This window comes from Suillus discolor (assembly GCF_016758755.1).
Source record: "Suillus discolor strain FC423 chromosome Unknown F5147scaffold_37, whole genome shotgun sequence".
Lineage (NCBI taxonomy): Eukaryota > Fungi > Basidiomycota > Agaricomycetes > Boletales > Suillaceae > Suillus > Suillus discolor.
The window spans coordinates 254,709-274,215 of NW_024541284.1; the positions used below are offsets into that span (position 1 = coordinate 254,709).

Genomic DNA, 19,507 nt, shown 5'->3' on the forward strand with positions numbered 1-19,507 from the left:
AAGAACGACATCAGCTTCAAGATTGCTACAAGAAATAAGCACGGCATAACAAGTGCAGGCCTTACCAACATGAAAAGAAATCAACGACAGACTTGCCATTTAAACCTGTCTACTCGACTCTAGTATATCTTTCAACGAGATATTGCTCCTCTCGCACATTTCACGGAAAAGTCCACCCTGTGTTTTGAAAAGATTGGATGGAGTATCAAATTCCTTTGATAGAGTGAGTATTAACCGATGAAAGGTGTTCAAATTATCCTACGGCAACAAGGCCAGCGTCAATCACCAGAATCCGGTCATATGAAATGATAGTACGAAGTCGGTCTGAAGTATCATCGTATCTCAGCATTTAACTGAGAGGACAACAGATAAGACGCACGGGCAATACAAAGTAGCGTCCGATCCTGGAATTCCGTTTGAATAGTGTGCTGGATCTTACTGTCAGTATCGAGATCAACAGAAGCTCTGAAAAAAAATATTCAACATCAGGCATCCAGGAGAAGAACACATGACTAACGTGGCCTCATCAAGCACAACGACTTTGCAGTCTTTCACCAGCGCACGAGCTAGACTGAGCAGAGACCTCTCCCCAACACTGAGGTTCGCTCCCTCGCTCTGAATGGTACTGTCAAGGTGATGGCGGCTGGTGGGAGCTTGCCCGCTTCCGACACCATCACTGGAAAATGACTGTTTCGAAGTGGTGCTGAAATCAAGCAGACAAGATCGACGCAGTGCATCCCATAGCTCCGTGTCACTGTGTTGGGAGAATGGATCTAGGTTGGAGCGTATGGTCCCTGGTAATCATTTAGCGCTTCACACAAGAGTACATAGAACGATGCTCACCACTGAATAGAATGGGCTATCGAGTTCGTCCGTTAGTCCTGTATTAGATTGTATGGGGAGACTTTACAGACATCTTGTGGGATAATAGAAATCTTGGAGCGGAGATCTTGAAGACCAATTGTAGATATATCGACACTAGAAGGGGTGAACCAACCAATATTAGTCACGAGCAATGACCCACGCACCCATCAATAGTGATTGAACCACCAGACATCTCAACAATGCGAAACAGTGCAAGCATTAACGAAGATTTGCCAGCACCAGTCCTAAGAAGACACCGCATTAGCATACGTGTGCAGATCCAACGAACCGGCTGACCTTCCAACAACGCCTATCTTTTCGCCTCCTTCAATCTTGATGGAGATACCTCTCAATACATTGGGAAGGCCCGGCCTGTATGCCATTTTAACGTCGTTGAATTCGATGGCGCCATGTTCAGGCCATTGCGCCGAGGGCTTTCGTTCTTCGATTTCATACGGAGCCTCTTGAGGTATCGTGTCGCCTGCGACGTACTGTACCACTGAGAGATGTAAGCGAGAGTTAAGGTAAGATGTATTTGGTAGCTCACCTCGCTCCACTGCATTCATGTGATTCTGAGACAAACAAACGATTCAATAGCCTGTAATGTGGGATAGTAAGGAAAGCCTTACCTCGACGTCTGCTGTCTGTCTGGTTAACAGACCACACAATTGTGACAGCGAGGCTGTGACACAGGTTAGTCGTATGTACTTTGGTAGCGGCATTGCGAGACCCACTGGTATACGACAGTACCAACCCTATCTGAGCGGCGTTTATCCCGGAGACGTCGGTCACTGCGAGAAGAGCGACCTATTGAGATCGTAGCATTGCGTCAGTATGAGGTATCAGTGGTTAAGTAGACGCCTACAGTGAAGACCAATATGGCTCCCATGATATCCAACCTTATCGCAAGCCACCTGAGGGAAGGTAATAAACCAACAACCGCCAAAATGTGTATAAGGTTACTTGCCTTTGGTTCGTAACCACGAGGAATAGAGCTCTATCTTCCAGATCAACGTAGTATCTATTGGCAGCAATAAATCGCTTCATTTCTCCGTAACTTCGGATTGTGGGAAGTCCTGTCAAGGTCTCCGAAAAGTGGGCATACAGAAGAGAGCGAAGCATTGAGTCTGATGACTAATTTCAACGGAGGCTTTCCAAGTCAAAAATACAACAACAAACCCAGACGCTTGACTTCACGAGCACCAGCTCGATAAAAGGCACTGAAGTAGCTGTAACCGAGAACGATGAAAAACATAGCAATAACTAGACAAGCATGAACCATATGACGGTAGATGATATCTATAAACTGACCAAAGTACGGTTCAAGGACAGAAATGATGATGATAGAGCCCATCACGCTGGACAGCGTAATGATAACTGGATTTCCAGTCAGTTTCTGTAAAACGAAGCGTGCGGCTAACATACCCAATGTCATCGATTCTTGATGATGAATCAGCGACGTTTATGCAGTGACAGATGACTCACGTGGTAGTTGATTGTCAATACCTGAGTGAAAGGTTTCAGCAAGCATAGCATAAATCAGTGAATACTAACTGTCGATATCTTTTCCAAAAATACTCTGGATTCGGCCCATAGGCTATAGGTACACAATAAGCATCGGTTCTAATGCTTTCATACACAATCACTTACTGTAGTGTCGAAAAAGGACATGGATGCATGAAAGACGCTGCGTACGGACTTGTGGTGCAGGCTTTGAGACACATAATAGGACATGAAATCTATTCCAGCACCACTGCAGCAAGTTGAGTGAGCGTGCCGCCATCTGCGATAGGAACCGACTTACAGCAAGAAGGTGAAGATCGCTTGACCAGCCCCTAGGCAGCCGTACAGCATCTGATAAAACGAGTTTGGTCGGTTGAATTTGCTGCGCCAGGTTTTAGAAGAGGAATGAAAAGTCAATAAAAAGATACTGACTTGGTTTCCCACCAAACTAGCGTGTACGAGTTCAAGATCAGGCTTCCCTGCATCGCAAACATGATGAGAAGAAGTAGGGGACCTGTTATTGGACCGCAGCCCGCTACAATGTAGGTCCAGTACACTTTAAAACTGTTTCAATCCAGGGAAACATCTCAGACGAATTTGATCGCACCTTTCCAGGACACGGAGCCTGTCGACCGCTTCTCTTTGACCATCAAGCGACCTTCAAGTTTACCGCTGCCAGTAGCCTGCTTTCTGGCTCTTTCTGACTTCAACTTCACATCCTCGATGGTAATGCGTGTCTGCAAAATGACTTCCTCTTCCTGGTCTTCATCTTTCCCCTCCGAGGCATGGCCACCGAACTCTAAGTCGAAACGTGCAAAATCACCACCGCAAGAGACCAGATCCTCATAGGTCCCACTCTCCGTGATGACGCCGTTGTTCAGGGTATAGATGTAATCTACTTGAGAGAGGAAATGGATCGCATGCGTGACCAGAATGACAGTAATGCCACGATTTCGCAGGGAACCCACGATGGCATTTTGGAACAAGGACTTTCCAACATTAGCATCCACTGAGAGCATTCTTCAGTGTGATAGACATAATATAAATGACATGGCTTGCCTGCCGAGAGCGGGTCATCAAATATAACAATTTCAGGTTCAAAGTACAGAGCACGGGCAATGTTGACCTGGGTGGAAGATAAAGATCGATTCTTAACAGATACAAGCCACGAACTCACTCTCTGCTTTTGGCCTCCGCTGAGATTGATTCCCTTTTCTCCAATCTGAAATATAATATAAGCGGTGATATCAAGTTGGATTCACCCACGTACCTCAGTTAAATCCCCATCTGGGAGCAGTTGGAGGTCTGGAAGTAGACAAGCGGTCTCAATAATGCGCCAATATCTGTCTTCCTCGAATGGTTGGCCAAAAGTAATATTATCACGCTAGGGTAAGATGTTAGATGTATTTGCTCTTGTTAGGGCGGCACCATACTGACCAACGTAGCATTCTGAATCCACGCGGTCTGTGGACAATAACCAACGCGACCGCCAAATGAGACATTGCCAGAGACCTTCCTCATCTCACCTAGCAGTCCTTGCAATAAACTGGACTGTTCATGGGTCAATGGTCGGTTCGAGGACTTTATTCGACAAAATTACCTTGCCGCTCCCGACAGGCCCAACTACAGCAACAAGTTGACCTCGTGGAATGGTCATGGTCACATTCTTTACCTGAAAAATAGGTGTATCCTTTCCAGGAGCGGTCCCTTCGTTTGCCATCTCCCCTTTCACACTTCTGTCCTTGCCCGTCGGTGGACCGCCGCCGCGTGCATCCTTCGAGCTGAAAGCCTCACCAGAATCCTTTACATACGACTCCCACTCAAATGTCGCGTCCCTGGTCAGAAGCGCGGGTTCTTGATCCTTGTCAATCACGAGTGTATCTCCAGAAATGAGTTCCGCGCGGAACACGTGTGTGAGCCGCTGAATCGCGTTAGATGCATCGGGGATAGCCGATAGAGCGCGAGGCATGAACGTCATTGGTTGCCGGAGAAGCTATTTATCCCTCGGGTAAGTGCGTGTCTAGTATGTCCGCCGCAAGAAACAATAACAATTTCACCTGGAATAAACTCAACGAACTGAATATGACAGCGACGTTGAAGTTGTGTGCTGTCAGGGTGTATGTGACAAAAGCTAGTGTGGCAGCGAGGACTGGCATCGAAGTCGCGAGGGCCAAGCTGTGTGAATTGAATTAGGAGGCGTTGCTATGCTATACACATTTGGACTTACTTCCCCGAAGTTACATGAAGAATTCTTCGAATACCATGCAGTTCCTTCTTTCGAAGGTTGAAGATTCCTAAGTAACATTCGTGAGTATGTTGTTGATATTCCTCGATATCGTGCTTACGTTGAAGGAAAGGAACTTCGTAGGTGAAGTATTTGACAACTCGTATAGCTCCTGTGTACTCTTTAGCATGATTGCATGTCCTAGCAGCTCCAAGGTTACGTACCGAGTACCTCTAGCAGAACTTTGGCTCGTTGATCAGTCCATTTCATCGATACTGAGCGAATACGGCGCTGCATTGCCAATAACCACTGTTGAATCGGAATCATGAGGACAAATAGCGAGAAACCAGCGAGTGCAGACGGCCCGAGCTAGTTTCCAAGTTAGAACAAATCGAACTCTTTACAGTGTATAACAAACCTCAGTTAAAAGAATGATTAAACAGACTGTGATCTGAATAGGCGCGGCCCAGGCTTGAAGATAGTAAGTCATCTCTAAATCTGAATGTCAGAGATCCCATATACTGACCTGCATGCTAGTAACGAGGGACATGCTACAAGTCAGTCGACAGCACAAGTGCGATGCTTAAGTTTACGACTCACAAACCACTGCGCACACGCGTCAATCCTGCTCACATCGGTAGAAATATGGTTCACAAGTGCAGCGTTGTTGAGTTTAATGCGCGCTTTTCCCGTGAGATTCACTCCACGCTCGTAAATGCATGTTATCAGCGCGGCTCTAGCCAGCACGCCTGTTGCCATTGAATGCCAAAAAAACTTGAAAACATTAGGTGAGTCGAGTGTAATTCATAAAGTCTTACAAACCTGGTGGGAGCAGACTCTGGCCACCACAGTTAGCGCAAAGAGCCCAAAAGCCATAGCAATACCGCGGCCGACATTAGGGACAGGTGTTCCTGCAAGGGTCGTAGCGGAACGCTCCTGCGCAAAGATAATGATGTGCTGCGGGGGACATCAGAGGTTACTACGACCCAATACAAGTTGTTATTTACCCGAAGGACGATAGGAACCATGAGTTGTGCCGTGTCAGCGACGACCTGCCAAGTGATGTTGTACATTGAATATGAAAGCGACAATCTACGAAGAAAACCCATGCCTTGAATATACCTCCAATCCAGAACACACCACAAAAGACATCATTCAAAGCCCAAGTAAGGCTGGCCTCTTTCCGCCCTCCGCATTCTCGCCAATGGTTGTGAAACGCTGCATATCGCTCAGACAGAGTCGCGCCTTGTTTTTGATCATTCGTTGGAATTGCACGCATGGTCCAGACGATACGTTTGAAGAGAAATGGTTTGAGTTCTCCGCTCTCAAGTCGTGCATTCCAGTCGGCTGCTGCCTTAACACGCTGTTGCCATGCAGCTTCAAGTTTAGCAGCAAGGACGGTCGACTCTCGGGATGGGTCCATTTTGTATAGATCAGATGCTTGTAATGTGCGCTGATATCCGAGAATCTGGGTGTATGCGTTATAACAGTATACGCTTGATCAGGATTCAATGACTGACTATTATATCAGTGACCCAGGAGTAGGTGAGCTGAGAGAAAATAGAAGCATTGACCAAAGGCGTCAACTGTAGGATACCATGTTATTAGGAGGGTCCTTCAGAAAAAGAGCGTAAGGGGTTTACGCACCGCTGCATCCTCCAGAGACGATGGCGCTGGAGGTGGTGGGTCCTTAGGTAACCTGCTCGCAGCTCGATGAACTTTGGAGGATATTGTTTATAAAATAGCATCACTTACCACAACTGCCACCATTTATGACGAAAGTTGGTATACTTATTACCGGTATCGAGCTGAAGGTTTAAAGGTTGAAGGTTGGCTGCATTGACCTCCTCAACCTTTTCCTTGTCCCCCTTCACAGATTCTTCTGACCGTTGGGAGTTCATAGTACGGAAGAAAGCGGGGACAGAGAACACTGCGCCAACAGCTTCGAGGCAGAATCGGAGCGCGATCGGCCTTCAAGTTATTGTATTACAAATATACATTATATACTAGTACATGAAGATAAGCGTGAGTTAATTGAAGAAGCAACGTTTAAGTGTGTAGTGAAGTGACCTGTTACAATTCTAAAATAGATCGCTTTCAGAATGACGTGACAGTGGGAACCAGTGAACTTCCTCACAAGCCGAGTATTTGCCCCCAATACCTTCTCGAGAACTTGGGAGAAAGATGTGAATACAGCGAGCGGTGGTAGAAGAAAGGATATAATCATACACTAACCCGCAACCCTGGGTGAAAAACGTGAGCTGTGATTCGTGAAGCATGTGAAGGGTGGTGGGCCCGAACAGGTTAAGTTCCTATCACGAGTGTATGGTTGGTTGAACTTGATGGTGGGTGTTCGTAGCAAGCATACGTAAGTTAGCGCCCATACATATGTGATGTCAACAGATATATACAGACTAGAAGTTCCATAGTGCTACCTATATTTAGCTAGTACAAACCTAAATCATTGTGTCTGTCGCTGAGTAGGTTGGGATGCAAGCCTGCAGTGCGCGCTCACTGGAACTGCAGCGAACGTCTGCTGCTGGCAGCATCTTAGCTAGACTGATGCTGACTTCACCTCGCGCTATTTTTTTGCGGCACCACCACGTCACACCTGTCAGATTTTCCCACAATTCAGTTGACGATCGCGACAACGGCAACGACTACCCATCGACATCCATCGACGGCTCTCCACTTTGACTGAACAAACAGTGCACCCAGCGACAAAGCTGGGTGAATACAATCATACATTACTCAATCTGTGCGCTGGATGGACTACGTAGCGACGGAGCATGCAAACGCAGATGGCTAATTATGAGCAGCCTCAGGTGCGTTCGTTCGTGTTTCAAGCATGTTTAATCCGATGATGATCTTGACGTGTATCTATTCATTTTACCGTACATCTACTCATCATACTCGTGAGTCCTGCACCCATACATCTAGTCATCTCATCCAACCCCCACAGTGGCCGATCAAGGCATCCGCAACCGCCTCTCCAGCATGCTCCAACCAGGCAACCACATCTAGGTTCATGACTACCACCTCCTCTCAGTCCTGTGCATGCTCAGAAGTGCAATGCATGCCAGTCCTGTGAGTAGCGTAGGTTGGGAGAGTGGTGAGGATGTGCAAATGTTTTTTGAACAATGACGCCAAGAGTACTGACATACTACATACACACCATCTTCGAGCGACACTTTGTCAAGTGCTCCGTCACCAAGAGTACGCAAGACCCGGCGTGAATATTTTAAATTATGGTTGAACCTGGTTTGAACGCGAACTGGACATCGGCCGCACTACTGACATCCTCAGTAGTACTACTATTACTGTCTTCACTGCTGTTGCTATCACTCTCATCGCCTGGACAATCAGAATGGAATTTGAAGCATTACCGGTACCCTCAAGCCCGCACCTCAGTGATGCAATTTACTACATGGACTCACCATGACATTACAATGGCATTCCAAGTTCCGTAATGAGATCTGACTTGGCATCAACTCGACCACCTTCTGTTCGTAGACTTACTCGGCTCCCACCCGCTCCATTCTTCCGTCGGATCTCAAAACAAATGAGATATAACTCCCTCGAGGTCAAGACCTCAGTCACTGCTCGTCAAGCACATCTTCTGGTCATTGATAAGTAAGGTTCCGATCTTGCCTTTATTTATAACCCCCACTATCAATCACTCGTTAACGCTACTTCGTTCAGGTTTTTCAACAAGTCACCGTACGGAAAGTCACACTGTACCCTATGGTTCAGCAACAAGATATACCTCGTCGGGATCTAGTTTCTGTCTAAGGAAGACTGGTCTTTGACAATATGGGTGAACTCAGACCTGTTATATCCCTGTAGTCCCGCCGAACTCGATCTAGGCTATACCGCCAAACTTGATCCTATACCGCCGAGCTCCCTCCATGATGCAGAGCGCAAATCTCTGCATATGGAAATCTAGTGTCAAGCCACTACTACACCTTGCTCCCATTGCCAAGCTCATACTGGCAGTATCCGTCGTGGTTACGATCCGTTATTATTCTTGCAGACGGTGTTGACAATATTGAGATTGGGGATGTGTATTATACCGAGCGTTTCTGCCCAATGTGATTTCCTGGCCAATCAAGTATATAACATGATGCCAATAGGCATGTTGTAACTTGTGAGGCGACTTGTATTATAACTCGGCGACCAATCGCACATTACCATGACGAATTTCAACGATTGCATTTAATTAGCATTGAAATAAGTTTCGCAAACTTCCGTCCGACTTTAGCCTGAGAGAGTCCATCCCCTCCGAGTCTGTCTGACTTCTCTTTTTTTCAACCTCAAACGCTGGAATCATTCAAGCTGTGCGGTCGGGCAAAGGCAGACCTTCCCCACCGCGAAAGCCTCGCTTTTTTGTTTCAGAATGGGATCCTTCGGGGTCATAGACCTTATGGATATAGTCTCGTCATAAGCTTTCTGCTGTAGATGATGGGGGTGTACTCGGTTAGTTTGAATCGGACACGCACTCAAGCCTCGCTAATACCTCACTTACCTTTCTCGCCCAAATTCTAGTCTGCAAGTCTTCCACATTCCTTTCATCATCCTGCAAGCGTGCTCGTCACGTCATCCTCCTCTCTCACCAAGTTCACTTAGTGCGGCAAACATCTACAAGGCCATTATCTAAAGTGGCTGTTTTTTATGTCCTCGGTGCGGCGATTTAAAAATTACAAATCATCATAACAGCCTAATACATTCGACTTGTCTTCTGTACGGCAGTGACCTTACCGGTCCACGCAGCATAGTGTTCACGACACGTGAACTTATTGCGCAATTGGAGTCGAGCACCTTAACTCAAGATGGTGATATCTACTCAAGTCTCGTGGAAACGCAGACGGCGAGGATTTAGCCAGCAAAAAAGAACCCTGTTGTGAGTCACATTAGGACGCGTTATGTGCTGCGCCGATTTAAAAACTACAAATCCAATTAGAAAACATTATAACGGCCTGATCCATTTGGCTTGTCTTCTGTACGGTATAGTGCCCTCATCACTGGTCCACGCATCATAGTGCTCACAATATGTGGACTTATTGCGCAATTGTCGAGCAACTTGACGATATCTCGTGGAAACGCATCGGACGGCGAGGATTTAGCCAGCAAAAAAGAACCCTGTTGCGAGTCACATGAGGACGCGTTATGTGCTGTAGTAATTCTTATTCTTTCTCGTCCTCGGTCCCCCGATTTTGAAGTTAGGACACTGACGGAGATCACCAGTCCACATCACGGTGTCTACAACATGTGTACTTATTGCGCAAGTATCGAGCACCCTTAAAGTATCTGCCTTCAAAGCGCTGATATCCGATCGTGTTCATATTTCCCTCCTCATCTACAGGAATGTCTACTACTTGGTGGTCGCGGTTAAGCAAGAAACAGGAACAGGGCCGTGCCTCTGAGTCACAGTCCACCGAAAAGATTCAGCGGATTCAAAAGGAATCAGACGACGATCCTGACCTTGATCCTGGAGAACTGACCTTTGAAGAATGTGAGGTTGCTAGCTAGCTATTCTTTCAACTTGCTCATCTAACGTCATTCAGATACCGCTGGAGGCCTCGGTCGTCACCTTGGTGTGACTTCTTGCACTCTCCTTATCGTCGGACGGATTATCGGCACCGGCATATTCTCAACACCATCTTCTATCCTCTCCAGCGTGGGGTCAGTTGGCGCCTGCTTCTTGCTCTGGGTCCTCGGGTTCTTGCTTAGCTTCTGTGGCCTCTTCATATGGCTCGAGTTCGGCACTATGTTCCCTCGCAGTGGTGGAGAGAAAGTATACCTTGAGGCCGTCTACAAAAAGCCCAAGTACCTCGCCACCGCAGTATTTGCTGTCAACTCTATATTACTTGGATTCACTGCAAGCAGTTGTATTGTCAGTGATCTCTTGTTTCGGATAGATATTCGGTGTTAAAACTTAACCGCTTCTCTAAGGTTTTCGCCAGCCAGTGCGCATTTTTGATCTTAATGAAACGACTCTGCTGATATAATGTAGCATCTTGGTTGCCGCTGATCAGCCCGTGGATCGCTGGAATGAACGTATTATTGCACTTGGGGGTATGATCTCCTACTACACAACTGGCATGTTGCGGTCATTTAATGGCCTCTAGTCATCTTCTTCGTAGTTCTTCTACACGGATTGGCTCCAAAGACCGGCGTGCTGATGATGGACGTATGCAACTTTCATTTTTACACCATCATATTCAACTTGACATTTCTTTCAGCTGCTTTCGATGCTCAAGATCGCAATTCTGATGTTTATGTTGGTCACAGGCTGGGTCGTTCTCTCTGGAAAAACCAGCATCACGGACCCGCACTATAATTTCAGAAACGTGTTCGTGGGGAGTTCCACGAGCATCAACGACGTGGATTCATTCAACGATATTCCTAGATACCCATCTACTGACTATAGTCTTCACAGTATGCTACCGCCACCTTCAAAGTCCTGATCGCATACGGGGGATGGGCCAACGTGAACTACGTGATGAACAACGTCCGTAATCCAGTGAGGACGCTCAAGATCGCAGGCCCGCTTGGTCTTAGTATATGCGCCGTTTTTTACTTGCTTGCAAATGTGGCTTATTTCGCGGCTGCAACTAAAGTAAGAACTTGTTGTGTGTATGCATCACGAACGACATACTGAATGGTATCAATAGACAGAGATCGTTGAGTCTGGTGTAGCTGTTGCTTCTTTGTTTTTCGGGAATGTCTTTGGCCCTGCTGCGGAGCGTGCGCTGGCGATTTTCATTGCTCTCAGGTGAGCTCGACATCCTTGCTTCGAGGGTTTCCTGATTTATTGTTATCATGACAGTGCTCTTGGAGTGAGTCTTATATATCTTACATCATGATCTCTGTCTAATGGTGGGCCATAGAACGTTGTTACTGTGGTAAGTTGAGGGATGCTATTGAAATGCATTAGCACAAGAACTTTTTATCTAGACTTTTGCTGCGGCACGAGTAAACCAGGGTCCGTCATACCAAACATCGTAGTCCTACATAGCTTATGCTTCGATCACAGAGCTCGCAAAGGAAGGGATACCCTTGCCATTCGGAAACAAATTCTGGGCTTCAAATTGGCCCACGGGGAAGTCCCCGCTTCCGGGATTGATCATCCACTTAATACCCTCTGTAAGTACTACCATGGAACTGCATGATATCCACGAGATTGATTTGAGATTGATTTTCTAGGCAATTACTATCATCGCGCCTCCCCCAAACATTGCTTTCCCCTTCATTTTGGATATTGAAGGATACCCGCAGCAGATTATTAATTTATTTATTGTCATCGTACGTCTTTCAACTCTTTCTCGAGTGTTTCCTACTTCTTGATGCCGCCAGGGTCTGTTCTATCTGAGATGGAAGAAGCCAGATGCTGTTCGTCCATTCAAAGGTGAGCAAATATGTCGCTCTTTCTGTTTGGTACATTAATGCACATGATGCAGTATGGTGGCCTCTCGCCGTATTCTTCTTGGCTGCTTCTGCCTTCCGTGAGTCACCCATCTACAGCTTCAATGCTTTCTTTCTCTAACCAAACCCGTACACAGTCCTCATCGCTCCCTTCATGAGACCAGCCAACGGCGTTGGCGACACCCCACCACTACCATATTACCTGTACGCTTCCTTCAGCAGCGCTTCCCTTATTCTTATTCCTCGCTTATTCTCTAGGTACTGCCTGGTCGGGATCTCCATCATATTAGCAGGCGGGCTGTACTGGGCTGTATGGCGAATCGTTCTGCCCAAGGTATTTGGGTATTCGCTCATACCGCGGAAAGAGACGTTGGACGATGGGACTGTTGTCACTGTAGTGAGTGTTTGCGTTTTTGATTCTATGTTTGGTGGTTTTGCTCACGGAACTTACTTCCAAGTTTTCGAATAAAAAAATCGAGTGATTCGGGGATTGATTGGAAGTGCTGATAAGTTGAAGTTGGTGTGGTGTTCATGTAATGCACAGTTTAAGTATGCGGTATCATACTACCATATACTAGTAAGTACAAGACGCAGACATCAGTAAATTTATGAGTTCGCAATATTGTAACCATGATAGTTAGAAATATATCATTCTGCTTCTGTCAAATATAGTTTTTTTTTTTGAATTGAATTATTGTCCATTGGGGTGTGCTACCCTATGTCAGACAATACTAACTAGTCTAGGGGGCCCCTGTGCCCCGTGCCTCATCTCTAAGTCTGCAGATGCCCCAGGATGGACAAATATAGTGATTTATACGCTGATAAATGTGACTTGTTGATACATATGCATGGATGCATGCACATCCAGAGGGGTCTGTGACGACATTGCAACACAAAAGTGCCTTCTGTGAGGCTCTGTCAGATACTGTACATAGCTGTCCAAAGGGGACCAGGTTGTAGGCATGGCATTCTGTGTGGCCCTGTCACCACATCTGCAAACCAGAATGCTCTGTACAGAGCTGTACAGTGCACAAGCTCTACAGCTTGGTCCCTACTAGCCAGTTCGTCACAGTAGCTCCATACTTTGTGGATATCTGTACAGATACTCACAGACCACCCAGTAAATAACAACTACCTGTGAAATTGCACATTTTTTCACTGTCTATGTATGTATAGTGCTGCCGTGGTCCGGTTCGGTCCGGTTCAGAGGGTCCTTGACGAGAACCAAGAACCGAACCATGGTTCGGTTCTTTAAAATTATCGAACCCAGAACCAGACCATTGAGAACGGTTCTCAATGGTCCAGTCCGGTTCTTGTCTGGTCTGAATGCGAACTGAACCGAAAATTTTTCAAGCAATGGAAAAAACATTCACAAGACATCTACATGACATTGGGTAGCTAGTCTAACTGCATACCAACTGCATATTCTTCTGCCTCTACTGCTGCTGACACATGTCCATTCTTATAGGCTGCCTTCATCAATTGTAGCGCGGAGAAAGTGGATGATGCGAGTGCGTTGCGGCGCAGAGTTGATGTGATGCCCGCGCTGGAGAAAGATCGAAGCTTTCATTGTTGATGATGTGGCCTCTGGCTCCTTGGGATGTGGTCCTGGGGCTGGAGGCGCTTGATAATATTTGTCAAACTAAGAATACATCTGGAGTTAGAGACCGGTAGGGTACTTAAGTTTGAATAGTACTCACCACTGCCTCAAGACGAGCCCTCCCGTTTGCGACCTTCGTCACAGTCCATCGCTGTTCGACGTATGCTAACTTATAGTTAGGGTCAAGAACTGTAACAAAATGAGACATGGACTTAAGCAAAAAAAAAAGATACTCACCTAGACAGAGCGACAATATCCAAGGAGATCTGTTAGAGTTGAGAACCGGTGGAGGATCATGACTATCCAGGAAGCATATAGACTAGAACAAGTAGATATCTGTGATATAGGTAAACATATGTCAGAGTCTTGAGAATAAATTGATTAGTACTTACCTTCAAAAAGGCTAACAGTAGCCTGATTAACAAATAATGCAAATCTCGAAGACGGTGTTTTGATGTCGACATGGACACTGACGTCGTCGTGGTTGGTGTCGAAGTCAAGGGAATTCGAAGGTCAAGGAACGGTTCGGGAAGGTTCGGGAAAGTCGAATCAGAACCGGACCACTAGTGAAGGTCCAGAACCCAGAACTGCTTTCCGGTCCGGTTCTGGCTGGTGAGGGAACCATGGACCGAACCACAGAGAACCGGACCAAAAGTCCGGTTCGAACCGTGGTTCTGGACCGGACCGCGGCAGCACTATGTATGTACAGACACTCACAGAGCACTTGGAGAGCGATAATTGTCCACACATTCATTTATGTACAGTTCACCCAAGGTATTTAGGAACAATGGCAATATATTCAATCACGTGGTATGGAAACATCAGTATACTAGTAGTAGCAAAATACGAAACAAAAAACGGCTCCCAAACTATGGTAGTACTGCAACTTGGACACAGGAATGCGAAGACTTAGTTGAGGATGATTTGTAGATGGATATGTTTGGTCTCCTCAGCGCCATCGAGTTTTAGACATGCGGCCCTAGGTAAAAATAATCAGCATCCGAAATTTCAAAGAAAAAGGTTGTTCTTACCATCCTGCTTCAGCCCATTCCTGGAGTTGCGCTACTAACCTGGGACCATGATATGGATGTTGAAGAATTTGATCGATCATTCTGACCATCTGGCGGTATATTGGGCCGTATTCCTTGGCAGAGAACTTGGGATAAGATTTGCCATGACCATTTTTGACGAGACCGTCGAGGACACAGTTGTACTGTAAAAATGTCAATACATGATGTCAAGGCAGAAGGTAAGAAAGTACCACAGTGGAAACCAAAGCCAAGCATGAGATGGGCAATTGCTTGCGAAAGATATCTGGCCTCTTCCGGGCAATTCGGTATGGCCCCATGTAAAAGAATCCAATAGCTGCGTCATGAAGGCCAGGATGAGCAAAGTTCCTTGTTTTGCCCTAGTGATTTTAATGTATGTCGTCAGAGTCAGTGCATAATCACTCACCAATGCATCCAATCCAAACCGTAAGAACTCGGATTCCGAAAGTAATTGCGAAGCAGCATTCTGGGCCCATGTTGCACATTCTTGAGCGGGGACTGACGCAGGGGGAACAAGTGAGTATGCAAGAGGTGCTAAGCCTATGGCAGTTTTCTTGAGTTCTGATCACCAGGTTGAAAGATCGTCATATAACTTCAATAAAGACCTATTGTATCAGCAAGACTGTAAATTAAGAGAGCGAAACACGTACCAATCGAGCCATGTTACACTTTTACTCTGGCCAAACCCCTGGATTGCAACATGAAACAAATTAGCGCAAGAAGAAGCAAACACGCACCAGCTTCGAATTGTTTTCCTTCCTTGTCCCAAACAACTAAAGTTGCAATGAGAACTTCAGTTACTGACCCTGGAAGATCATCAACAAAACTCGGAAACAGATTGTCAAGCGCGTTGACCTGCACCAAACCGGTTCGGTGCATGGATGACTAATGCTCTCCCACGAGCCTGATACCCTAGAAATCATTATGAACAATCTTCCTTTACTTTATGGTTCAGACTGCAGTTCAGATAGTATTTTCATTTCTCAGACAGACTCAGATAGGCTGAATATTCTTGTATATTTAATTTTGCAGTAAATTCTGCTTAGTCAGCAATAACAATGACTCAGACTGAATTCCCACATGTCAAGTAACAGTGTAAAATAGTTCTTGCATAAGTTGCCTTGTGAGAACTTTCTTAACACTCTAAATACACGGCTCACGTCATTTCTACGGTCAATAAAGTAACATCATAACAAAACACCAACAAATAACATAATCAGTCTGTTACTTAATATTTGTCACATGATACTAAGTCATATGACTCTAACAGTCAGGTGACCTATGATCCTAAACCAAATCATGACAAAGCAACCTTTTGAGATGACTAAAGCTTGATGACACAAATTATAAAGCACATGACTACAGTAAATAGTATTGGTACAATCTGACTAAGCCTATTAGAACGTGGGAAATAGTAGCACAGCCACCCTAATTTATCTATATAAGACCCCACTTTTTGCCAATAAAAATATGCATAGAGGGAACTTTTAAGCCCCACAAAATAAATTTGAGTGTGAAGTGTGATCAGTATCAACAACAGTGACAAGAGCTGTTAAGCAACTAACTGAGAGGTCATTGTAAGCAACATCCAGCAATACCTTTAGCTCATCATCAACAACTGTGAAATATCTTGAGCTCACTGTGCTCAACAGTAAGCAAACTTTTTCTTTGATTTTCTACTGGTGAACCTCTAGTCTTTTTCTTTTTTTTTCTTTTCTTTCTTCTTTCTCTCTTTCTTTTTCTTTTTCTGTTTCTTTCTTTGTTTCTTTCTTTTCATTTGTCTCTTTTTCTGTTCAGTTCGTTCACATCTCAGTGTTATTGTCTGAATTTGTTTCAAGATCTTTGTGTTGTCTTTACGTCCATCTAAGCACCGGCTTAGTGGGAAGACTTCAGAAGTTGATAGTGACGCTTGACCTCACTCATCTGAGTAGTGATACTGAGCCAGGGTTTTCTTTGTCTGCTAGACTTTAGTTGTTGAATAGGGGACTTGGTACTGAAATCCAAGGATGTCCGTTCCTGATTCTGTTTAATACTCATCGTGAGTTCCTTGGCAGCAGGTTCAATAGTGAACTAAGAGTTCTACTGATCACTGATTAGTCCTGACCTTTGATTCTACCTGTTTGTGCTGAGGGGGTGATTGCTATAATTTCACATGACTTTCTGTAGTAAATTTTTATTACAAGAAGCATTGTTACTGAAGGAAGGGTTTCCCTTATCAATCTATTTCTTTTTTTTATCAGTACCATACTGTTGGGCTGACTTTTCTCTGTTCTCTAAACACTGCCATACCGTTGGAGTGAATCAATTTCTTTTTGTCATCACCATACCGTTGGGCTGACTACATTCTGTTTATTTTATTTTCTATTGTGTCCATACTGTTGGATTGACTGGTATTGCTACTGACCTCACAAGAAGTACTTTTTGTCTGAACATAGCTTGGGGAAGTGTAAACAGCCACCCATGAACAACCACGTTATCAGTCATTGGTATTTGTCTGAATCACTGACCGTGGAGATTTTTGATTTTGTAGGTGTTTATCTATAGATCATCTATCTAAGAAGACAGCGTGTTCCACACGACATTCTCCCTTGGTGTGCTCAAGGAAGCTTTTCCAGTGCGGCCTGTACCAAGCTAGCAGAGTAGGTTTGGGCCCGTCTTCTGACTGTTTTGTCTTTCTGTTTCTCTGGGGAGCCTGCTGGTCATCAGCGTGCTCGGCTACTTGATGAAGCAGCTCGAGAGTGTCAGGGTTGGGAAGGCGGGGCTGGCCATTTTTCTTTTGGTGGGACTCCAATACGCTGCTAGGCTTCGAGGTATGCAAACGATAACTGTGAGCCTCATTCAGAATAAAAACCATTTGCTCACCTCAGAATGTTGTGTCTGTTGTTGCTGTTGTACTCCTACCAAAGGATCCAGAGAGCCCTTGAAAGCAAAAAGAATAAGTGCAATGTCAGTAAATCCATGTTAGCATACCTGGGAGTCACTGTTATGGTGGACAGACGAGGATTGAGAATTTGCTACAGTGTTTTTATTGAGGCTCGTCTGAGCAGCCGCGTCATCCTCATCGCGAGAGTACTGAAAATTGAATTCAGGTGTGAGATGACAAATGACTCGAGGCTGCGAAGGTAGCGATTCATTTGAAAATCCTGTAAGATTGAAATAGGGAACAACATCAGGTGAATCTTAGTACAATAAAGGAAATTACCTGGATGGCTATCGCGACATTGGTACTCATTCTCATTGGTGTGCTCATCCTTGTCCGACTCATCCTCGTCCTCTTCCCTCTCCCCATCCTCATTCTCATTCTCATTCTCATTCTCATCCTCATCCTCATCCTCATCCTCATCCTCATCCTCATCCTCATCCTCATCCTCATCCTCATCCTCATCCTCATCCTCATCCTCATCCTCATCCTCATCCTCATCCTCATCCTCATCCTCATCCTCATCCTCATCCTCATCCTCATCCTCATCCTCATCCTCATCCTCATCCTCATCCTCATCCTCATCCTCATCCTCATCCTCATCCTCATCCTCATCCTCATCCTCATCCTCATCCTCATCCTCATCCTCATCCTCATCCTCATCCTCATCCTCATCCTCATCCTCATCCTCATCCTCATCCTCATCCTCATCCTCATCCTCATCCTCATCCTCATCCTCATCCTCATCCTCATCCTCATCCTCATCCTCATCCTCGTCATCATTGTCATTGGTGCTGCTGCCTTTGGGTCCGCTATTCAACAGCTTGGATTCTCGCAGTATAGATTGACGCCTGACACTGTTGTCCTCCTTAAAAAGGGCTGGATCCAAGTTTTGTTCCATGAAAGTGGTGAGTGGTGGTATGATATTGCGTGGGTTTGGATCACGAGCTACTTTCATAGCACGCTTCTTGACAGCCTTTGAGCCAACATCGATATGTGGATTGTTAGCCTCGTGAAGACTATGGCCAGCACTGGGAGGAGCAACAAAACCAAACCTTCCACCAGGTTGGTGCATTGAAAAACCAGGACCTGTGTTATCAATGCTCGCAGGACCATTGGTAACAGTGAGTGAACTATAAGGCGGAGAAACTGCCTGAATGCAGATGTCAGCATTAGCAAAAACGAATACTTACATGCCTGACGAACGACCCTTCCGTCCTTTACGAGCTGGTTCCGGAGCCTGAGGGTTCACTGGGATATTAGGACTGAGGGATGTGGAGCCCTTGGGAGGACGACTTCGAGACTGAGACTCAAGGACTGTGCCAATCTTTTCTAGCTGGCTGTTCCTACCTCCAGTCCCTGCGTTGGGGTGGCTAGAACGTTGTGGAGCACCATCTTCAGCTTCAGCAAGGCCAAGGGAAACAAATGGTATGCTGAGTGTTTCGGTGAGGTCCGTAGTCTGGCGAGATTTTTTTGGTACACCTGCCCTGCCAGAAGCATCTGAGTCTTTGTGCTTTGACCTCTTCTTCTTGGGGCTGTTAATAGCACGAGGAGGCATGATTGCAACTGGACGGAGGATAGAGAAAGAGGTGAAGCCTGAGTCTAGCGATTCATCGAGTCGCAAACTCACCAGCCTTTTATATACTAGTATCATGTCTCGGTGCCGGGTGGACCAATAGAATGGCCTTGATGCGAATAATGGACAGTATTACATTTCAAAAATGCATGCAGCATCACACTGAAGCGTGTACCATGTAATAATCAATGCCGCATGTTTCGAGTGAGTCAACTTGGTGAGAATAAATGTGTGAAGTCAAGTTGCCAAGAAACATAATTTAAAGTCATACAAGTCACAACAACCAAAAATGCATAGTACATCGGGTCAATGTGAGAATGAGAGTACAACACAGTAGCAATGAAAA

The 19,507-nt window shown here is 45.6% G+C and overlaps 6 protein-coding genes across 6 annotated transcripts; 2 read left to right on the forward strand and 4 right to left on the reverse strand.

The window, feature by feature from the left end:
* Positions 1 to 99: 99 nt before the first annotated feature.
* Positions 100 to 6,955, reverse strand: F5147DRAFT_753953 (ABC protein; the record flags this gene model as incomplete). Its single annotated transcript, XM_041440265.1, has 43 exons — positions 6,821 to 6,955; positions 6,729 to 6,763; positions 6,347 to 6,672; positions 6,239 to 6,290; positions 6,112 to 6,177; positions 5,703 to 6,059; positions 5,599 to 5,643; positions 5,414 to 5,548; positions 5,192 to 5,365; positions 5,118 to 5,124; positions 5,010 to 5,062; positions 4,816 to 4,960; positions 4,713 to 4,763; positions 4,595 to 4,661; positions 4,425 to 4,542; positions 4,179 to 4,360; positions 3,968 to 4,148; positions 3,805 to 3,918; positions 3,638 to 3,751; positions 3,545 to 3,589; positions 3,427 to 3,493; positions 2,975 to 3,376; positions 2,800 to 2,923; positions 2,669 to 2,749; positions 2,515 to 2,617; positions 2,419 to 2,461; positions 2,350 to 2,370; positions 2,290 to 2,304; positions 2,176 to 2,241; positions 2,044 to 2,127; positions 1,832 to 1,991; positions 1,730 to 1,778; positions 1,599 to 1,671; positions 1,494 to 1,546; positions 1,412 to 1,436; positions 1,162 to 1,363; positions 1,029 to 1,109; positions 915 to 978; positions 844 to 859; positions 518 to 794; positions 380 to 465; positions 263 to 324; positions 100 to 213 (listed from the first exon to the last, which is right to left on the reverse strand). Exons 3-43 carry the CDS (start codon positions 6,490 to 6,492, stop codon positions 100 to 102), a joined length of 4,320 nt encoding a protein of 1,439 aa, XP_041291384.1. The 5' UTR covers positions 6,493 to 6,672; positions 6,729 to 6,763; positions 6,821 to 6,955.
* A 490-nt stretch (positions 6,956 to 7,445) lies between these two features.
* F5147DRAFT_702132 (uncharacterized protein) lies at positions 7,446 to 8,204 on the forward strand. The gene is made up of 2 exons (XM_041437773.1): positions 7,446 to 7,506; positions 7,554 to 8,204. Exon 2 carries the CDS (start codon positions 7,840 to 7,842, stop codon positions 8,059 to 8,061), a length of 222 nt encoding a protein of 73 aa, XP_041291385.1. The 5' UTR covers positions 7,446 to 7,506; positions 7,554 to 7,839; the 3' UTR covers positions 8,062 to 8,204.
* A 1,751-nt stretch (positions 8,205 to 9,955) lies between these two features.
* F5147DRAFT_775145 (amino acid transporter) lies at positions 9,956 to 12,498 on the forward strand (the record flags this gene model as incomplete). Its single annotated transcript, XM_041441672.1, has 18 exons — positions 9,956 to 10,103; positions 10,156 to 10,484; positions 10,544 to 10,557; positions 10,605 to 10,666; positions 10,720 to 10,781; positions 10,834 to 10,974; positions 11,031 to 11,210; positions 11,266 to 11,366; positions 11,421 to 11,430; positions 11,482 to 11,496; positions 11,549 to 11,576; positions 11,628 to 11,737; positions 11,798 to 11,896; positions 11,948 to 11,999; positions 12,052 to 12,096; positions 12,154 to 12,220; positions 12,275 to 12,413; positions 12,475 to 12,498. The coding sequence occupies 18 exons, from the start codon at positions 9,956 to 9,958 to the stop codon at positions 12,496 to 12,498; spliced, it is 1,626 nt and encodes a 541-aa protein (XP_041291386.1).
* A 980-nt stretch (positions 12,499 to 13,478) lies between these two features.
* Positions 13,479 to 14,314, reverse strand: F5147DRAFT_838026 (uncharacterized protein). The gene is made up of 4 exons (XM_041444117.1): positions 14,009 to 14,314; positions 13,854 to 13,952; positions 13,717 to 13,805; positions 13,479 to 13,658 (listed from the first exon to the last, which is right to left on the reverse strand). Exons 1-2 carry the CDS (start codon positions 14,078 to 14,080, stop codon positions 13,854 to 13,856), a joined length of 171 nt encoding a protein of 56 aa, XP_041291387.1. The 5' UTR covers positions 14,081 to 14,314; the 3' UTR covers positions 13,479 to 13,658; positions 13,717 to 13,805.
* Positions 14,315 to 14,525: 211 nt separating this feature from the next.
* On the reverse strand, positions 14,526 to 15,544 carry F5147DRAFT_654074 (uncharacterized protein; the record flags this gene model as incomplete). Its single annotated transcript, XM_041433841.1, has 5 exons — positions 14,526 to 14,595; positions 14,648 to 14,829; positions 14,878 to 15,024; positions 15,072 to 15,226; positions 15,403 to 15,544. The coding sequence occupies 5 exons, from the start codon at positions 15,542 to 15,544 to the stop codon at positions 14,526 to 14,528; spliced, it is 696 nt and encodes a 231-aa protein (XP_041291388.1).
* Positions 15,545 to 17,210: 1,666 nt separating this feature from the next.
* Positions 17,211 to 19,143, reverse strand: F5147DRAFT_775148 (uncharacterized protein; the record flags this gene model as incomplete). The annotated part of the gene is made up of 5 exons (XM_041441673.1): positions 17,211 to 17,468; positions 17,528 to 17,584; positions 17,636 to 17,808; positions 17,868 to 18,734; positions 18,792 to 19,143. 5 exons carry the CDS (start codon positions 19,141 to 19,143, stop codon positions 17,211 to 17,213), a joined length of 1,707 nt encoding a protein of 568 aa, XP_041291389.1.
* Positions 19,144 to 19,507: the final 364 nt, after the last annotated feature.

Bases quoted from the DNA above. Each gene is read 5' to 3' on its own strand.
- F5147DRAFT_702132 (XM_041437773.1), top strand. From the start codon at position 7,840: ATGGTTGAACCTGGTTTGAACGCGAACTGGACATCGGCCGCACTACTG.
- F5147DRAFT_838026 (XM_041444117.1), bottom strand. From the start codon at position 14,080: ATGTCGACATCAAAACACCGTCTTCGAGATTTGCATTATTTGTTAATC. The intron at 13,953-14,008 runs GTAAGTACTAAT...CCTATATCACAG, and splicing joins TACTGTTAGCCTTTTTGAAG to ATATCTACTTGTTCTAGTCT.